This window comes from Plectropomus leopardus, chromosome 2 (assembly GCF_008729295.1).
Source record: "Plectropomus leopardus isolate mb chromosome 2, YSFRI_Pleo_2.0, whole genome shotgun sequence".
NCBI lineage: Eukaryota > Metazoa > Chordata > Actinopteri > Perciformes > Serranidae > Plectropomus > Plectropomus leopardus.
In genome coordinates, this window is record NC_056464.1 from 22,643,639 (window position 1) to 22,662,978 (window position 19,340).

A 19,340-nucleotide genomic window follows, 5' to 3' on the forward strand; every position below is an offset into this window, starting at 1 on the left:
AAACAAGACCCAACTCTTTTAGCAATGCTAGCTGCGTTTGAAGCTGTGATGCATTCATGGGAATTTATAAACCACTTAGGAGAGGCAGCAATGGGACTAACCTTTGGAGAGATAAGAGCGCGGCCTACTTTGTGCCCTACTTTACAGGACTTCCTCACTTGCTCATTTGGTTCTTGTTTACAGGTCTCGTGAACACTTTGTTTGGAGTATTCAGACTTTTTTTGAAGGAGAAGAGGCCACATGAGCTGTCTGTGTCCTGCTGTGTTACACAATCAACACATTTCAGAAGCTATACTCTTTCTTTGGAAACATTTTTCTCACCTTGACGTTCCTAAGCTGAGTATTTAAAAGCAATTTAAGCAAACTGCCTTTGACTCAACCTACAGCATGATTTATAGTTTTTTTTTTATTTTGCTGTAGTGATTGAATTGCCTGTGTAGTAGAGTGCTATATTAAGGCTTTAAGGGCTTAGATTTTGGTTCATTTTAAAGGAGGATATTGTACAGTTGTATATTCTCTCATATATCTGCGTTCCATATACTGATGACTTATTGTTTCTCAAATTAGAAATCTGCTCAGACAAATTGTGCCAGTGATGAATTGTTAATCAGGGTTCCCACACATTTTCATTGAAAAAAAAAATCAAAATGTGTCCACAATGGACCCATAATGACATTTTCATGATCATTCACAATCTTTAAATTTCGCTCCTTCTCAAAAATGCTGAACAATTTAGTAGTAGTCGTCACGCACAGCATATTTATGGAAACTAAGGTTCATGGCCCTACCTGTTAAATCACACTGTCACATTATTTTTCTCTCATTCAAAAATGTCAGATTAAAACGATTTTAACACAGTTCGTGCTAGTTGGCGTACATGGAGAAACAGTGGAGACAGTGGAGATAAAATGAAGAAACATACGTGACGGTAAAGAAAATGCCACACATTGGCACATATTGAAGCTATGTGCTGTCAACGGCTAGCCTACAAAGAAGTTATATTTGCAGTTATGTACATGTGAGGTCATTCACAGAATTTGCGGTAATAGTTAATTTTAGTGGGCCCTTCTGTGCGGAGTTTGCATGTTCTCCCCGTGTCTGCGTGGGTTCTCTCCGGGGTCTCCGGCTTCCTCCCACAGTCCAAAGACATGCAGCTCAGGTTGACTGGTGACTCTAAATTGCCTGTAGGTGTGACTGTGAGCATGTATGGTTGTCTGTCTATATGTGTCGGCCCTGCGATGGTCTGGCGAGCTGTCCAGGGTGTACCCCACCTTCCGCCCGATGACAGCTGGGATTGGCTCCAGCCCCCGCGCGACCCGTACGAAGACAAGCAGTTACAGAAAATGACTGACTGACTACAAAATTCCATGAAATTTCTAAAACTTTAAAGAATTCTACAAAGTCCATGACTTTCACAGGCCTGGAAAACAAGATTGTGAAATTCCATGATTTTTTCTGGTTTTCCATAACCATAGGAGCCCTGAAATTATATGCAGTTGGAATTTGGCATCATATTTCCAATACTGCTTTAAAAAAAAATCTCCCTTATAGCCAATGTGTAATATTTGACTTTTGTGGGTTTTCTTCATCTGTCATGATGTCAGAAATCGCTTAACATGCAAATTTACTTATGGATAGCTTTTAAGCTTTCCTGTCTGTTTTGAGTTTTTGGTAGAGGGTTTTTTTTTTTTTTTTTTAATTTTTGAAAAATCAGATAATGGGGGAATAAAACAAAATTAATTGAAAAGTTACTTAAGAGACCCACGGGACCCACGGCAATCTTTATGTCATTATATTTTTCAGAGGCTGTTAGAGGCTAAAGCTTGAGTAAAGCTATCAGATGAAACTAGAAGACTAAAGGACTCTCAATTTTGTCATTCTAGCTTAAGGGGCCAAATAACACTGCTGAGGAAAAAACTGGTATGGCCATTTTCATGAGAGTCCCTTGACCTCTCATCTCGACATGTCTGAATGAAAATGGGTGGTATGGGTCACCCATACAGACATATCCACTTTATACTAATCCTATGCTATTTGGGCCAAAAACCATGCAGTTTTTCACAGGCAGTATTTAATTCCCGTTTCCAACAATAGTATTTGAATATTTCTGTATACTGGGCTCCAGTCTTTGAATTGCATTAATTGGGTTTGACTGGAAAGCTGAAACTCTCGTGAATGCAGTGAGCCCAGATTTATTCATGTGTGATGATGTTAGTCCTCGCAGAAGCCATTTCAACGTAGTGTGACCTTTTTTTAAAAGGATGTCACTATATTAAATGGCCTGTTGTGACCTCTAGGATAATCACAGCATCATGGAACTTTACTACCTCAAACTAAAGACATGGTGCACTCAGAAGACATACGACTTTCATATTTTAAGTGACAATAAAGGGGTTTCGGAGCAGTTACCATAAAAGTACTCAAACAAAGCAATTCTCACAGAAATCTCCAAAAGTAAAAGTTTCTGATATCAGATCACAGCATGGATTTTTCTGTGGTGTTCTTCAAGGTCTTGGTGTCTTAATGTGATATTTTGGAGGGATTTGCAACCATTTATAGCAATATTCAAGTGGTCAAAAATGTTTGAATTTATATATATTATATCATATACTTTCATCATAATGTTTCAAGCTCTTATACACTCTAAGCTTCAAAGTTGAAATAATCAAAACCCAATGTTTGTTTCTTAGAACTTGAGACACAGTTCTGAGCTGCAACTCAAATTAATCTTAAGATTTCCTATTCTCTGAGGCATATAATGTTGACCAGCTATCTCCCCATAAAAATCTCCACAAAAAAAAAAAACAAAACAAAAAAAGGATGTACGGTGGGCACCGGAGGGTTCACTCTAATTTCCTTTGAACAAGACATACAAAGATATTAAGTTTGCTCAAGGAGCTCATGTTTCCTTTCAAACCAGGTCAACAATATTTGATGATGCAGAGATGTGATTCATGTGCAGACTATGATTAAGTTATTCTCAAGGTAAACAGTTTTGTTCTCTAATAATGTTCCAGGAATAGCTTCACATTAACTGGGAGGATGACAGGAGCAATGCGTCATAAGTTGGTATATAATTGTATGTTATGAGTGTTTTCGGAATCACTGATCTACTTTGAGAACCCGTGAGTGTTCCCTCTATGTCGTTGGGTGAATGATTTTTTGATTTGGAGGCATCAGATGGCGTTAGAATTGGGAATCTGTTTAGTGCGTGGATACTGCGGTTGCTCTGGATGGACTGTAGGAGGATGAATAAATGTAGTGACACGTGAGACAAATACAGTTTCAAACACAACGGTATATCACATCTGAACACATGCAAACACCGCTAAAAACTTGTCGAAATCCTGGTTTACTAAATAACACAGCAGTCTGGTACAAAATGTTTACAGTCTGGTACAAAAATAAATGGTTTTAGCTCATAAAGCCGATATCCACCATGACAACTGTACATGAGATTAATTTCTGTAAACCACCCGTTTTTAATTGCTTTTTTGTTTTTTTTTACATTTTATGAGTCTTAAAGTCACGTACCTGCTGCCTGCCAATAGTGTCCTTTTTTATCTCAGTCAGATCCACCCCTCGCTCCTTCAAAGCATCAGCCTCTTCTTCCAAAAAGCCAAGATGGCAACAGCCGAAAAGCTAAACTGGTCTTGAAAATGGGGGCCCACAAACCAGTGGGTAACTTCATCTAACTGTGTCCAAAATGTATAGTCTGAGCACCTGGGTTCTTAACAAAGTGGTTCAAGAGCTGATATGGTGGAAAAGGGCTTTGAGAAGAAAAATCTTTGCAAAATAGTACAACAATATAAGACTTTATAAATAAACTTTATAACTCACACAGCTGTGTAAAGCGTTGTAATTGATAAATATCACTTCAGAATGACGCTTGACTGAACTAGGATTTCCCATTTGGCAAATAAGTGTTGCATCAGCTCCTCTGTCCTCCCACCATATATCTCAAGTTGATGTTTGTAATTGAAGTGAGGATGCATAAATAGGAATTTAGGAGAACAACAGGTATGAGTCTTAAAATAGCAAACACGTAATCCCCTCATTTGACAACGGATCTTCGTTTATCTTTTGCTTTTAATGCCATGTTTGGATGCCAGCTGTCACCATCATCCCTGGAGGATTTGGTGCTATTATAAACAGGATTGCATGCGTTATTGTATGCGAGATAAAGATAAACATCTACTGCATTTGTCATTTTTTCAACAAATACAATGTTCACTAGATGTCTTAGATAACTTTACAATATATAAACTGTCCCATCGTGGCACAAATCAGATGAACATCACATGTGGTCTGTTATTTCTGAAGCTGTTTTGAGGCATATGGATAAATTATCTGTTAATGTGGCTTTAAGCTAAAACACACAGATCTACATGTGCAAGACTTTTGTGTCCCCTAACACAGGCAGAAGTAATGCTCTGTCATGGGTCTAAGGTAACCTTTCACCTCCAGAACTGCTCTTATAACCCTAAACTCAAACCAAGCTGACCCTCCAACTTAAATTTTCATCTTTTTTACACTCATTGCTGATGGCAAGCTGCTCCAAGGATGGGTTTTTTCATTTATTCACATGCTCAAACTGGTCATTTTGAGTGCTGACAGTAATTGCCTGTACTTAAAAGTAAATATAAGTTGGATATTGTGAAGTCAAAGCCAGGAGTAAATCTCATTCAAACAAAACAAGTTGTGAAATGTACAAAGTAACAAAAATAAATGTCAAAACAAGCAACTGATAATCTCCTGCCATATAGTAAAATGCTGTAATAATAGAGTTTGTGTATTTGTTGCGGCTATCGTCTTTCATGAGGAAGACATTTAGCCCAGAACTGTCAAAGTGAATCGAGGAGACTGCCAGTAGTCATCACGAGTCCATCAAAGTGATTATCAGAAGTGTCACTTCTCAGCAGAACTGCTGCCTGTTTGGCACCCCAAATATAGGAAGCCTTCCAAATACAACACTGTTAGAGGAAACAAAGATGTGCAGAGGGATCTTTAGCCTCAGATCTTCAAACTAACTACAGACTGCATCAAAATAAGAAACTCCAAAACCAAATAGATGTGATATTACTGCATGAATATAGCTTCCCATGAAAATTGCTGTTTTGAAATCTATCCTAAGGGCATGTACGCGAGCACTTATATCATAGAGAAATATTTGTAAAATTATATTCAGCTGTGTTTGATAAGCTAAGGATAAAACAGCTCTATAGCTTCATTACAAGCCAAGTCAATTGCTTTTATAAACCCCATTATCACAAATCACGATCTGCTTCAGAGGGCTTGACAGCGTACAACGTCCCTCTGTCCTTGAACAGTAGCTTTTTCCTTCTGACTGGATGACAGAGGTGTGGATGTTTCCAGTCATCTCCAAGCCCCCAGAATCTGCGTTGAGCTTTAAAGCCAATTTTTACAGTGGACAAACTAGAATTACAACTTCCGCGTCCATCGTGATGCCATGGGAACCCAACAAAACCTTTTCCCCTTTTTACACAGAGATCACACAACAGGGCTGCTACAAAGTCCCATATTTACACAAAACAACCGCGACATTATGCAACTTTGTGATTTTAGCATGTTAACATCGTGGAAACAAAACAGGCGTGATGTTTAACGCAACAGTGTCTGCCTTTTAGTGTAACATATCATTCATGTCAGCAGCTCTTTCTAAACAATAACAATGGCTTTACATGGCAATACAATTATTGACCGTCCCTGTTACATGGCAGCTGAACTCATCCTCTGCTTGGCGGTTAAGGAGCTCCCTAATCTCATTGTTTTCCCAACTAGTGGACATTTGTGGCTGCTGTTCTTCTTCTCTGAGTTAGCTGCTAACTGCTGGAAACTGCTTGTTAAATCTCCTCTGGTGGGTGGCACACATAACATGCTGTCAAAACGGCACACCCATCTCGCCCATGATCCGGTCCTGCCGGCTGCCCCATTTATGCAAACCTTGATTTGATTACTACCTTCGCTGCTGGATTAAAGACGGGATGATTCTTTCCCCCGGTTCCATGATAGTTCCTTTTGTACACAACTGTGAGGTGCAATATTCGCCCCTTTAACAGGCAGTATAAAAGGTACTATTGTGAAAGAGATGTCTGTAAATCACTGGATATATTTTTGTTTAACATCACAAATCTCTGCAGTATGAACTTTTACATTATCTGGATTTGATCTATTCAGTCCAGCAACATTTTGTAAGTCTAGCAGAGCTGCTCTATGGACCGTGCAATGTGCTTTTTGCCATTTGAAGGTGGACTACAGAGTTTTATTAAAGCATGTGTCAGTTATTTACCTGTTAGTTTAAGATGGAGCCCCACTAACAGAATAGCCTTTACCTGAATTATTAACATAATGTTTTCCTTTTGGTCCAGGACAGTTCAGTCCATGCTTTGCCAAGCACAAAAACTAGAAACAAAAAAATTGCCCCTGTGGCACTAAAATACAAAGTCATTCACAGCTCCATCAGCAAGGAGTGGAGCATAGCTGTGTTGATCCAAATGAGTTCTTAAAACTCTGCATACCTGCTAGCAATGCCAGATTTTCTTTTGAGTGTGCAAGATGCTGATGAACTGATTCTGTAATTTCTTTTGACTTCTTTAAATGGATTTCTATGGTGGTACAATTCTGTTTTTTTTTTTTTTGTTTGTGTCTCTGACAGAGAAACAGACGCACAGAGCTAAATAGGAAACTCTTTGTGCTTTAAATCACTAAAGATATTTAAAGGCATGTCGTCACTTTGATTTTGGTCTTTAAGTGGAGGAAGATAAGGTCTAAATTGGAGGAAGATAAAAAAGACCATCTGAAAGAGAGAAAAGAGACAAGGGCCGTGCATCGCCTCAGCCAGCACATTATGCATTCTGGTCGGAGGTAATGATGAGCGGTGTCAGAGAGGCTGCAGCTGAACAGATGGTCTTCACGCTTGCCCTTGAGTTTTCAGCTCTGCTGAGTCAGCCAAATGGAACTCCGTGGCATATTAAACTGCACCCATTTTACCTTGTCTTTGTGTAGACAGGGTCATTATTTGGGTAAATCACTCAGTGGGGTTATGAAACCAGCAGTCATTCTGCACTCAGGATGAGTTTTGATAGTTCCCTTATGGGTGCAGTAATGACATGACTGGTCTGACCCTCGATGACTAAACCGGTCTGTTTGCCTGATTCAGTAAATACTTCAGTCATACTCTTTTGTGTGTATGCCATATTGGCTCCGTATTATCACCCTGACCACTTTGGTGTGTCTTTTGATCACATCAACTGACAGAGTGCTCTCCCTCCAATATACTTCTGATTGTCTATCATGGCTCAGAAATATTTTCTGCAGTCTATCTATTGGTGTGGACTCTTTTTTTTTTTTTGAGGATTAAAACATCTAGCAGTTTCTCTCTGGCAGGCTAACTGCTGACTGATCTATGCAATCTGTGCCAGTAGACAGATTGATAGTAGGCTCACAAAGGAGCACTCCTTCACAGATGACAACCGAGCTGTTTGTCTTCTGCTATTGATTTTTCTGTGCATTGTCTGTCACAACAAGCTGTGCTCCCCGTTAACTAGTTTGAGAAGTAGAAAAATCCAATCTGCTGACAATATGCAGCCTCTTCTATTTTGAAGTTTGTGGAATATTTCTGCTTATTTTTTGTAGTAGTACAATTTATACAGTTTTATTCATACAGCAGAAAGTTGACATAATGTTTGACTGTTGTGTTTGAGTGCGTGCCACCAAAACAAACAGTAAAAATTAGTGGTTAAGCAATCAGTTTGACAGATATTTACAATTATTTTTGTTATTTTATACTTTAAATGTTGTTAGGGTAATTGTTTATCCAAAACAGAAATGGCATGCTTTGGTTCCAGTTTGTCAAAGAGAGAATTGAGAATTCACAGCCTTTTGTATCTGTTATATCATTGTAAATCTAAAACAATTTGGTTTCACAGTTGGATGGACAAAACAAACACTTTTAGCCCTAGCAATGACCACACAGTGTAGACTTACTGCAAAATAATGGTAGAGTGAAAGAAGAATAGAAAGAAAGAATAAAGTTGAAAGGGTTAAGATGAAACCAGAGAACTCATTTATACTTAGATGCTGCTCATCAGGTTGTTAGAATAGTGTGCCGTCAAACCCGAAATAGAAAAAAGGGGTATAGACACAAGAGAAGTACATATTGTTTCTAGAGTATTTAGAGTTGAAGCATATTGATTATTGGTACATGTGTTCTATAAAATGTAATTAAATGTAGCTGGAATATCTTAGTTGTTTTTTATATTATGCTTTATAACATTTTAATTTAGTAAAACCTAATAACATTTAACATAAGGTTCTTAAAGGTGCTAAATGCAACATTCAGAGTCTGGGCTGGGATTGTCTGCACATGGCTCTCACCTCTGAAATCGTAAGCAAACACTGAGGTGGCTGAGCCAAAATAGTGCTAGTTGAGCTGTATATTGGCAATAATCAGCCGATACAGTATATGGCAATATATTACTATATTGTCATGTTATAGCAATTTTTAAAATCTAATTTTAGGAAAACTTTCAAAGTAATAAAAACACACCACCATATGCAGAAAAAGTTTACTTTTTTATGCAGTTAGAACAGTGGGGATCTGCATTTGTATTTATCACAATGCCTGTAACATCCAACATCATAGCACTACTTTTTGTGCAATCCAAGCAAAAGAATTAAGATGTAACTATATCAATAAAAATAAATGAAAATGAAAGTACTTGCAGGGTTCTTTAGGTGACCAAATTAAGAAAATTAAAAAAAAAAAAATCGGATGTTCCAGATACTCAGCACACCATAACAAGACATGTTATTGTGATACTCAAGTGTATCGCTATTTTATTACACTCCTAAGTGCTAGCCATGCTAACAATGCTAATAACACTAATTACTTGGGGAGCTTCCACAATAATGCCATCCTACCACTGTAGGATGGAATGGCGTCATTATCGGTAACCGCAATACTAGCACAGTGCAGAGAGGTAACTAGCCTGTGGGACGTGAAGGGAAGGACTTTCATGTACTAACATGCACCCACGACCAAAATCAAAGAACAGTGTGACTTCATTCTCTCAGGGTGCCATTACTCCACTATGTCTTTACATAGCAAATAACTGTTTGCTGCTTGTTCAAAATCTCACACGTAGAACGTTTAAAATATAGATATATCACCTAATACAAACGTGGATCCCATGCAAATGGAATATAAAACAGTGTGGATAGATTATCTTAGTACAATAAAAGAGGTTATTAGACACCACAAAGCCAAAACATAAACAGAAATATCAGTAATTGCATTTTATAAGTGTATTTTTCCTTATTGTTATTTAATGTTGTAAACAAGTTTTTTATGAGTGTTTTTTTTTTTTAAGATCCATGGCTGATTATTCAGACAATGATCTCAATGGAGGCAATACACGTGTCTTACATCCTCATTGTTTTTATGCAACTGTTATTTTGCAATGATAGCCTGTACTTTGTCTGTGTTTCAGATGATGGCAAGCTGTCCTTTGAGGAGTTCAATGCTTATTTTGCCGATGGGATCCTGACTACTGAAGAGCTACAGGAGCTTTTCTACTCCATAGATGGCCGACAAAATAAGTGAGATTTTTGTTATTTGAAACTGGCCCTGATTTTAATCTCTCAAGGGGAAAAATTACTGATGTTTTTTTTTTCTGTTTCCACAAGTGCCATAATAAATATGTGCCTTTCACACTTAGAAAGAAGCAGAAAAAGAAAGACTTAACAGCAAGCGCTTGGAGCTTAAAGGCACTGAAAATGTGTTCCTTTCAAGTCATCAGTTACAGGCTAAATGTCTCGCAGCTGGAGGGAGGTCTTCGAGTAAAAATGAGCCCTGCAGCCAAACTCAAGCAGGCTAAATTAATGTTTACCCCCTTCCTTTGGACATAAAATACTGTGGACAACAGCAGCCACTTCAAAACCTGCACCACAGAAATTGCAATCAAAGGAATCAGCCCGAGGGTTGCTGCTGAAACCACTGGTCTGCAGAGAATATTTAACTTACTGCAGCCACAGAGGAAAAGACCATTTCTCCCCCTGTCGTGATGTTTCATACTTTCTATGAAGCCACTGCTCTTTATTGCTTTTAGCAGATTAGGGATTTGTATGCATGAGACATTTGAAAGCTTTTACATTGTAAGACTGGAAGCCTACAATAAGTAAGTCTCTATAACTGTCAAACCACATGTATCAGCTCAGGTAAAATCATGAATTCACTCTGATTGTCTCTGCGTTGGTCTCACAAGGCACTCGCACACATAAACAAACCCACGCATACACAAGCGCATTGATGTATTGATTCATTTACTTTTGTAAGAAGTTTTCTTTTTGTGCACCTCGCCAATTAGAGTGAGTAGAGTGCCTGGCTACAATAACAACTCTGCATTTATGTTTTGTTGTGATGCCACTTCTTCCATCTGTGTGATAAATTGCTTTTGGACATAGAGGAACGCTGGGGCCGTCACTGATGTGACGCACCAGCCCTCAGACCTCTCTAACCGTGCTCCAGGCTTTGAGGCAGTTGGCATGATGTTAGCTTTGGTGTCTAATTAAAGGGCGTTCATGTTCTGAATAACAGTCCTGTTAATTGTATAATATCACATCTGAAACAAAAGCATTCCTTGGCTTTGGCGATGGTGTTGAAAGTCAGCACAGAGAATGTTCCCTCTCTGAAAACACAGAAAATGATCACTTTGGTCAATGTAATTGTAGCCTACAACAGAGATATGTGAGGTACTTATTGTCACTATTAAAATGTAAATTTACAACAGCGATTTGGGAAGAAAAGACAAGCATTGTTTTTCCCACAGACATTCTAATAACACAAACCATTAACCAGCTTCGCTTATGTTCTGTGTCTGACAGTGAGAATGAACTGTAAAATGCCATTTAAGCAACAGGGGAACTGCTAATATAATAATAGTAGCAGCTTTACCAAACTGTGATACTGACAGAATAACAGTTTAGCCTCCAATGTAATCGTGTCAGCCAGGACTGGTAAACAAAGGAGTATTGATTTCAGTTTTTACACCAGTAAAGTTCAAAGGAAAAGGCTCTTTCACAACTTTTTATTTAGAATGCTACACTATATTCATGTTTTTAATGCAGAGTGATTAAGTGCAGTTCACATATTTCCTTCGATAAACAAATATGTCAGCTTTTGTTTCACTTATTGACAAGAAAACAGGCCGTACTAACTTGAAGTTTTACCGATTTTTTTTCAATGGTTTTAAGACTGGTGTCTTATGTGTCTTTTTTGGGCGAACATTGTAACATTGACACAATCTGTCTAGCAGAAATGAGAACAGCATGACTGCATGACTTAGAATTTCCCTAATTAACTTTCCAAATACTTTCCCCATTTATCTCCTCATGTTCTGCCCTGCAGCAATCTGGACACTGACAAGCTATCAGGTTGGTGGGAAAGTTGGTACTCCGCCTGACTTAATGTGTCAACTTTCATTTCCTTTAAAATTGTCTTAAAAAATTCACCAGTGATTGTTGTCTTACTTCAAAACAATAGTTTGACATTTTGGGAAATCTGCTTATTCTCTATCTTGCTGAGAGTTTAATGAGAAGATTGTCATCACTCAGCCTGGAGATAGTTAGCTTCCCTTAACTGAGCTTAACAGAAAGACAGGAAACAGATGGAGACAGCTCAACTCAACTGTAACATGTTTTTAAACTGAATGAATTAAACAAGCGTGACAAAAAAATGTTTATTTGTCAGCCTTAGAGTGAGGTTATGGTAGACAACAAGTTAGTATAGCGTGCTGTAGAATCATAATGTGTTAATAACGTGTTATAAGCTGATCTGAATGCTGGAAGGCAGAGTGAGAGCCATCACAGGGAGGTGGGCGATGCAATAATATCAGACTGTACAAAATAAGTGGACATAGCCACCATGACGTCACCCTTTGATGTGCGGATATTGTGCAGTATAAGAGAAAAAATTAAGACGACTGAGAAGTTGACGGAGGCTATATCCTTGCCGAAGCCAGCAACTAATCTGACCAGTAATAAGCTGGCACTGGTCACTGAGAGACTGATGGACAACTCACTAGTTATTGATTTGGCTAATTATTAGCTTGCAAAAGTGTTAATTCCACTCCAAGGCTAGCATCCCACTGGAGCAGCTGGTTATTAGCGAGCCAGCCCTGATGTTGACTACATGGTGCATTCAGGTGGTCAGATGATGGGTTCAGATGGTCTCAATTTGTCCCTTATACTGCGCCATATGTGGACTACCATTCTGAAGACTCAAGTTTGCATTTTGGCTGTCACATTTTTATTTTTTTTTTGGAGGCTGAAGCTACCAGTGGTATGCATTGCTTCACCTCTACCCTGACTGACAGGTCATCGTGGTAGCGACTTGTCAAGGTGGTCACATCCTAAAGTATAACCAGCTTTATTATCTAAATTACTACTCTAAATAGTTTACAAAATGGACATTATGTTGTATTAAAGAAGCCTTGGAACTAGCAGAGACCATAAACTCATTAGGAAATCTTTACTGAGGCAAGTGAGAAGTCGAGTCATCTTTGCATAGACTTGTATTCATTCAGACTTCTTTTTTGCAACCAGTGGTGTCGCCACTGCTGGCCAATAGAAAGAATGCAAGTGGCCTCACTTTTCAAACCTGGAGGCTACATCCGCGTGTTGCATTCAGATGTAGCCTACAAATGAAAAGTGGCAGAAACAGTTACCGAAAAATATTTCTGTAAAAGGAAAAGCCTTGAGAAAGAAGTTCAAACTCTGGCTATTTTCTAAGCTCCATGCGGCTAGGCAATAACTTTGTGTTGTGGGTTACAAAGGGAAGTTAAAACAAGTACTGGACATAGGCCCTTTTAATCTGATGTGGAAAAAGTGTCATGAGGGGAGGTTTCCAAAGCCATTTAACTCACTGACAAGCAGTTCTGGTATATCGGTGCCTGTAGATGCTGATAGGCAAATTTCGCAGCTGTATCCTCATTTCCATACTTTGTGCTGAGCTAAACGGCTCCTGCTGTTAGCTTCTCATTTAGTGTAAAGACTTGAAAGTGGTATCACTTGTCCTATCTAAAGCCCAGTTCAGATCAAAGGTTGGGGATGAGACGAATTAAACTTGCAACTACTTGTAAAGTACCAGTCTGAAAGGTTCTCAAAACCTGCCATTTTACGCTGATGCAACTAGATGAGACAGTTTATAGTCTTTAAAGCAGTGAATGTACCTCTTTTCTAACTTATGGCTTTTCAGGTATAAGTAGGCCTGCCTTGTTTTTTTGAGCGTGTGTGTGAAATGCTCACATACAGTTAGCCGCAGTAACAATCCACCGTTCGACGGGTAGATCAGCATATGTGCCAGTGGCCACAGGGATATAAATTAGACGTGAAGGTTGTTGTCAGGGAATGCCACAACATGCAAACATGCTGTTTGCTGAAAGTTTAAGTGACTTGACCAGCTAACTTTGCCACAAGCTGATTGGCTATTGCAACAGCTGATGTTCTTTACATTTTAAAGTCAGCCCACTTGAGTCGAATTTAGCTGAGACAGGCAAGTTCACACCTCTGCAACCTTTTCCTGCAACAGTTTTGTCTCGTCGCAAGGCTTAACTCTCCACAAGAAAGCAAATAGAAAGTTCATTTTCCCAAATGTCTAACTATACTTTTAAATGGTGCTCTAGATGCTCTAGATATTTTGTTTTCCAACACTTATTTTAAATATGAAAGAAAAACATGACACAGATCTATTGACCTATATTTTTATCATCTTAAAAATGCATGTGTGTATGGGATGGCCTGAATAAAGTGAAGAAATGGGGCCTGTGCTGACCTGTAAATACCAGTAGTACCCAGAATAAAACTTGATGCATAATTGATTGAATAGGAATGGCATCTTTTCCATTTGACGTCAATAGAAGTTGACTGTTTTCCATGACAGACTGTTCTACTTGTCTTAGATTTAGTTCACTTAGGTGTTTTTTTTTTTTTGTTGCTTTTTTGACCCAGTGCTTCTGAGTGGCATACAATTCGGGTGGATAACTTAATTGAATCTAAGTAAGAGAGTGTAAAAGTTGCTGCTGATCCGTTAACCTTGGATCTTTGTGTCGTATCAAGTGCACTCTTCGGTTATAGTTAAATTAGGTTTTCTTCTTACCAAAAACTAATTAAGATTGAAGTCTTTCTCTGCATAACAGATCTGGTTTGAAGCATTTTCCCCACACGTCCTTTTACTTTTTCAACAAATTGTTTTCTCAGTGTTTTTTCCCACTCTATCATCTGTGACACAAAGTGTTTATGTAGTTGTTTCTATATCATTTGGTTATATCTGGTATCAAATCAATCTTCATGGCTTCTTGGATGAGCCATTGTTATGACACTAATGGAAAACAGTGATGATTAATACAACACAGTATCAGTTTTGTGACATTGGGAGCATTAAGTGCTATTGACTCACAGGCATGTAAACAACAAATGCTTCCAATTCAACATGCGCATAAAACTAAACATACATTTTTTTAACCATATCAAAACTGTCCTCATGTTTGTCTTTTAATTAGAATTTGCCAGGGCAACATTTCAGAGTTTGTCTCCAAACTTTCAGGAGTCAAAATAAACCTTTGACTGTTCTGACATTGCTGACAGAATGTTTCCTATTTCCTATTAGATTATTTTTCTCAGCACCTGGGGGAGTATCTCAGTGTACTTTCAGCTCTGGAGAGCCTGAATATTGCCATTTTAAAGGCAATGGATAAAACTAAAGAGGTAAGTTTATTTTCATGTGATTTTGCCTTAAATCAAGTTTCTATAATGCAAGATCCTCATGCTGAAGACAAGTAGGAGTTCCAACCAACAGGTCCTCCAAACCCCAAGGCTAAATCTGGATGGGTCATTTGTTCCTATACCCTATAATACAACCCACAGGAGCATTTTCAAAAGTGATGTAATGGTAGGAGATCAACACAAATATGACATATGACCGTTTATAGCTGTAGTTTTAAACACATGGTTAACATTGTGAAACAGTTGTGGTTATGTTTAGACACCACAATACTTACTTTAAGTAAAAGATTGTGGTTTCTGTTAAAGAATTTTATGTTTGTGACGTAAATAACGCTACCTATTTGATGGCGGGTTTCCATTGACGATCAAATTGAAAATACAAAATACCCCTAATGGAAACAAGTCAATTTTGAAAAAAACCTGTTTATTGCAAAAAAACCTGGTATTTCAGGCGAAACTGCAATGGAAACACTCGTTTTGGTTTTATTGCTTATATGATGCGCAACACCGGGTGAACAGACAACATGGCTTGGTATGTGTGGACGGAGGAAGAGACTGAGATCCTAATTAATCTTATACGAGACAAAGAAATTACGCCGATATTAGATGGCTTTATTGAATGGCTGCAATAGAAATAAACCTGCCAATGTTCTGGACATCCATCGCCGTGCTTCTTGGAATGTGATAGCGATAGAAAAGTTGCGCAACATCGCAAGAGAAGTAGCATAATACTACTCAGTGGAAACGCAGTCATCTCGCAATTGTGTTTTATTGAAATTTTGAGAATGCTGCTTAAGTTTTGCACAAATCTGTAATGGAAACCCACCGGTTGTCATGCACACATAGACTCAATGCTGCATCAAGTCTCCCAAAAGTGGTGGGTTAACAAAATAGAAATGAAAAAACACTTCGGCTACATTGTTGGAATAACGCTTATTTACTTTATTAGCCTACATGAGATACCACTCTCATTTCTGTAGGCTACAGTAAATATGAAGCGACAGCCAGGAGACAATTAGTTTAACTTAGCACACAGGCTGCTAACAGTGGGAACCATCTAGCCTCGCTCTGTCCAGTGATAAGATAAAACCAGGGTGTGTGTGTCTCGCCCCGTTTGTAGCCTTTGTGCTAAGCTAAGCTGACAGGCTGAGTTAGCCTGGTAGGCTGTGATTATGAGAGTGGAATTCATCTTCTCATTTAATACTCAACAAGGAAGCGAATAAGCGAATTTCCCAAAAATTTAAATAGTAAAATGGACCCGCACTTGCATAGCGACTTTTTAGTCGTACAATCCCTCAAAGCGCTTTCACATCCACCCACACACATACACACACATGTTCACACATTGGTGGCTGAGGCGACATTCACACACAGATACTGATGGAACAGCTGTCGGAACCAATTTGGGGTTTAGTATCATGTCCATGTATGCTGCCACGTGCGGACTAACTAAGATCAAACCATTGATCTTCCGATTTGTGGATGATCGGCACTCCATCCTGAGCCACAGCCGCCCACAAATGTAGAACTATTCATCAAAAAAACAAACAGAAAATATCTGTCACTATTGGTCCAGAGTGTGAGATATTCATTAAAAAATATTTTCTCTAATATCTGCTAATGTGGAAATGTTAGACTTGTCAGCTCTGGATTTTGACAATCCATGAATTTGAATCTACTGCAGAATTCACTTTATATTCCAAATGTTCCAGTGTGTGTTACAAAACCCCCAAAGAAGCCTCACATTTTTGCTCCCCAGTCAATACATTGTTTAATTGCAGTTGACAAGATATTTTGAAACCGCCTCAGGACTTTTTTAGGATAACAACCTCAAATCAGGGATTTGAATTCTAAAACAGAAAACAGCAATGCTTGTTAAACGAGAAGAGGAGAGGAGATGTGTGCTGAATAATTATGCATCCTGTCTTAATTAGATCACCTTGTTCCTCTGTTCTGGCTCTTCTTTAAAGCTGTCGGAGTGGGGGAACTCCATGGAGGATTGTGCAATCGCTAGTTAGCAGCTGTGGTCTGTCACGGAGTGCTGTGGACTGCTAATCCCATGATGCATTTTCATTGGAGGCTACTTGTTATTATAAGTTTGGACAAAGCGCTACTGCACTGTTAGTTCATTAGCACATTGCCTGAATAAGACTCCTCTGAGAGTGCATAATCGCATTCGTGTTTGGGGACTCGAGCAGCAATTATGTCTCCTATTAAACTTCTTTCACCTTAGAATTTGGATATGTGGCGCTAAATAATGCATGTGTTAAGAGAATTAATTACCCCATATAATTGCCGCTGTCACACATTTCACAAGTGTCTGTTGTTGCTCTGCAGAAGCTATCAAAACATCTCTCTCCATCTCTGCGGTCTGTCTTATCTTGGAGATGCTTTTGCTGTCTTGTTGCTTTGAGCTTTGTGTGCTCCAACCTCTCCTTCTGTGTGTCACTCTGTCTCTCAGGAGTACCAGGGTTCCAGTGTGTTGGGCCAGTTTGTCACCAGGTTCATGCTAAGAGAGACATCCAGTCAGCTGCTGTCTTTACAGAGGTCCCTGCAATGTGCCATGGAGGCTGTGGAGGAGCAGAGCAGCCCTGCCCCGTCAGTACTGCAGTATGACACTCTCTGCATTGTGTGTTATTTGTACAGATTCCAAGACATTTCTCTATGCTGTGGCCTTGAACAATACTTACTCTAAACACCCTGCACTGAAATGCGGTAGTGAAATGAAGAGGATTCTTCGTGTTAGCTGGCAAGATTCTGATTGGCCGGCAGGTCTCAAGGTTACAATTATGTATCTGGCCAAAAAATGACTTCTGTTTACACTCAGTGCCATATCAGGATGTTGTGTTATATTCTTGTGGTTATTGTTGCCAATGCTGACTTTCTGGCTTGAGCGACCATTCAGACCCTCATAACATATGTATTTTAAAAAAGCAACTTGTGCCTAATTTAGCGGCAAATTCAGACAATAAGAAAAATGGAGATATATTGTTATTCATTCCCATGCATGCTGTTCAGAGTAATCGCAGTCCCTGGCTCTTCAGTCAGCAGTGCGGGTCTCTCCTCCTCCGTGTAGTAGGTCTGAGACAGAGGGGAGGAGACGTCACGCTGCTCACCTGGGTTTTTTTTTTTGGATTAACCGTGAGAAAGTGATGCACAGTATAAACCCCACAGCAATCATGTCATTCAAATGGAGTTTTCCATTGATCTAATTTAGCCCAAGTTTTAAGGCTTCCATTAATGCACAATGATATCACCAATATGCAAATGAGTGTATAACGTCATCTGGTTGCCAGAACAATATTTAGCATGTCCCAATACACATTACCTCACATGCAGTATACCAAAAATGTCACGATGTTCAATGCATCCAGTTGCATTTTGCAGTATGCAAGCCAGGATGCTTTTCTGGCTATTCTGACCTACAATCCTCTGCACAGTGGAAGATGCGTCACATCAGCTGAGCTGCAGATAGTTGACAAGTCATTGACAGCTGACAGAGGCAGCAATGAATATTATCAATCAAAACATTCTATAATGGGTGGTTATAACATAAAACTGAAAACCATATACATTTGAAACTAACCTCAGCAGAGCTGTCAGAGTTGACCTCTGTCTCTTGCGGCCTCAATGAATGGCGCTTTGTTGTATCTCCAAGGTATTATTATGTGGTAACCTTAAGATCTGCTGTGCTGAAGATCACATACTGATGTGATACTGATCACACTGATTACAATTCAGTATATTGCGATACTAGAAGCAAAGCATTACATTGTGTTTTTTAAAAATAAAAAAAATAAAAAAATAAAAAATATCTTATTCTAGGAAAACAGTCAGTGCTAGTGTTACATGCTTATGACTCTGCCTGCTTCATAGGCATGTGTGATTTGTTTTTATGCTTGAGATATGTTGTTACATTGGACTGGAAAAGATGAATGACTGAAGATACAGTCAATTACAACACTAAGGGATTTAGCAGTCTGTTGTTTAAACACAACACAAAATAAAATACTGCAGTGGATCTTTGTATGTAATCTATTAATCAAAAATGTACAGTTTTTTTTGAGACAAATACAGTATCAGTGAAACACAATAATGCACTGCGCAAGTGTATCAATATTTTTCTAGGACACAACACAGTGCCCAGATACATGAACAACAATGTTGGTGAAGAATGACACTCCACAAACTGCAGTAACATTTCCTTTGCTTTTAGGGCTTGCATTATACTGTGCTATACTGCTCTACTTAATATTCTAATATTTCTTACCACTCTAGCATAAAGAACACAAGCCTGCAGGCTGAAAGTTTGGGGAAAAGACAAATGAACCTCCTAATACTAAATAGGTGCGTTTTATTTTTCTATACCACATTGTCCAAATTGCTCCAGGAAAGCATTCCTGCAGTATGGTGCACAGCCGCATGACCTCTGTGCTATTAAAAATGAAAATTGTCAGTGAAGACAGCATCAGTGTAAGCAGCAGAAAAATTCTACTAATCAGTGCAACTTCATAGGCCTTTCTTCTAAAGTATGTCTT

At 38.8% G+C, this 19,340-nt stretch overlaps 1 protein-coding gene across 1 annotated transcript in view; it reads left to right on the plus strand.

Moving 5' to 3' along the window:
• The window catches only part of necab3 (N-terminal EF-hand calcium binding protein 3), a 58,916-nt gene that overhangs the window by 17,935 nt on the left and 21,641 nt on the right, over positions 1-19,340 (plus strand). Inside the window, exons 3-6 of the mRNA XM_042505395.1 lie at positions 9,513-9,621; positions 11,429-11,454; positions 14,687-14,784; positions 17,264-17,400. Coding sequence (XP_042361329.1) covers positions 9,513-9,621; positions 11,429-11,454; positions 14,687-14,784; positions 17,264-17,400 — 370 coding nt within the window. The remainder of the gene's footprint in view (positions 1-9,512; positions 9,622-11,428; positions 11,455-14,686; positions 14,785-17,263; positions 17,401-19,340) is intronic.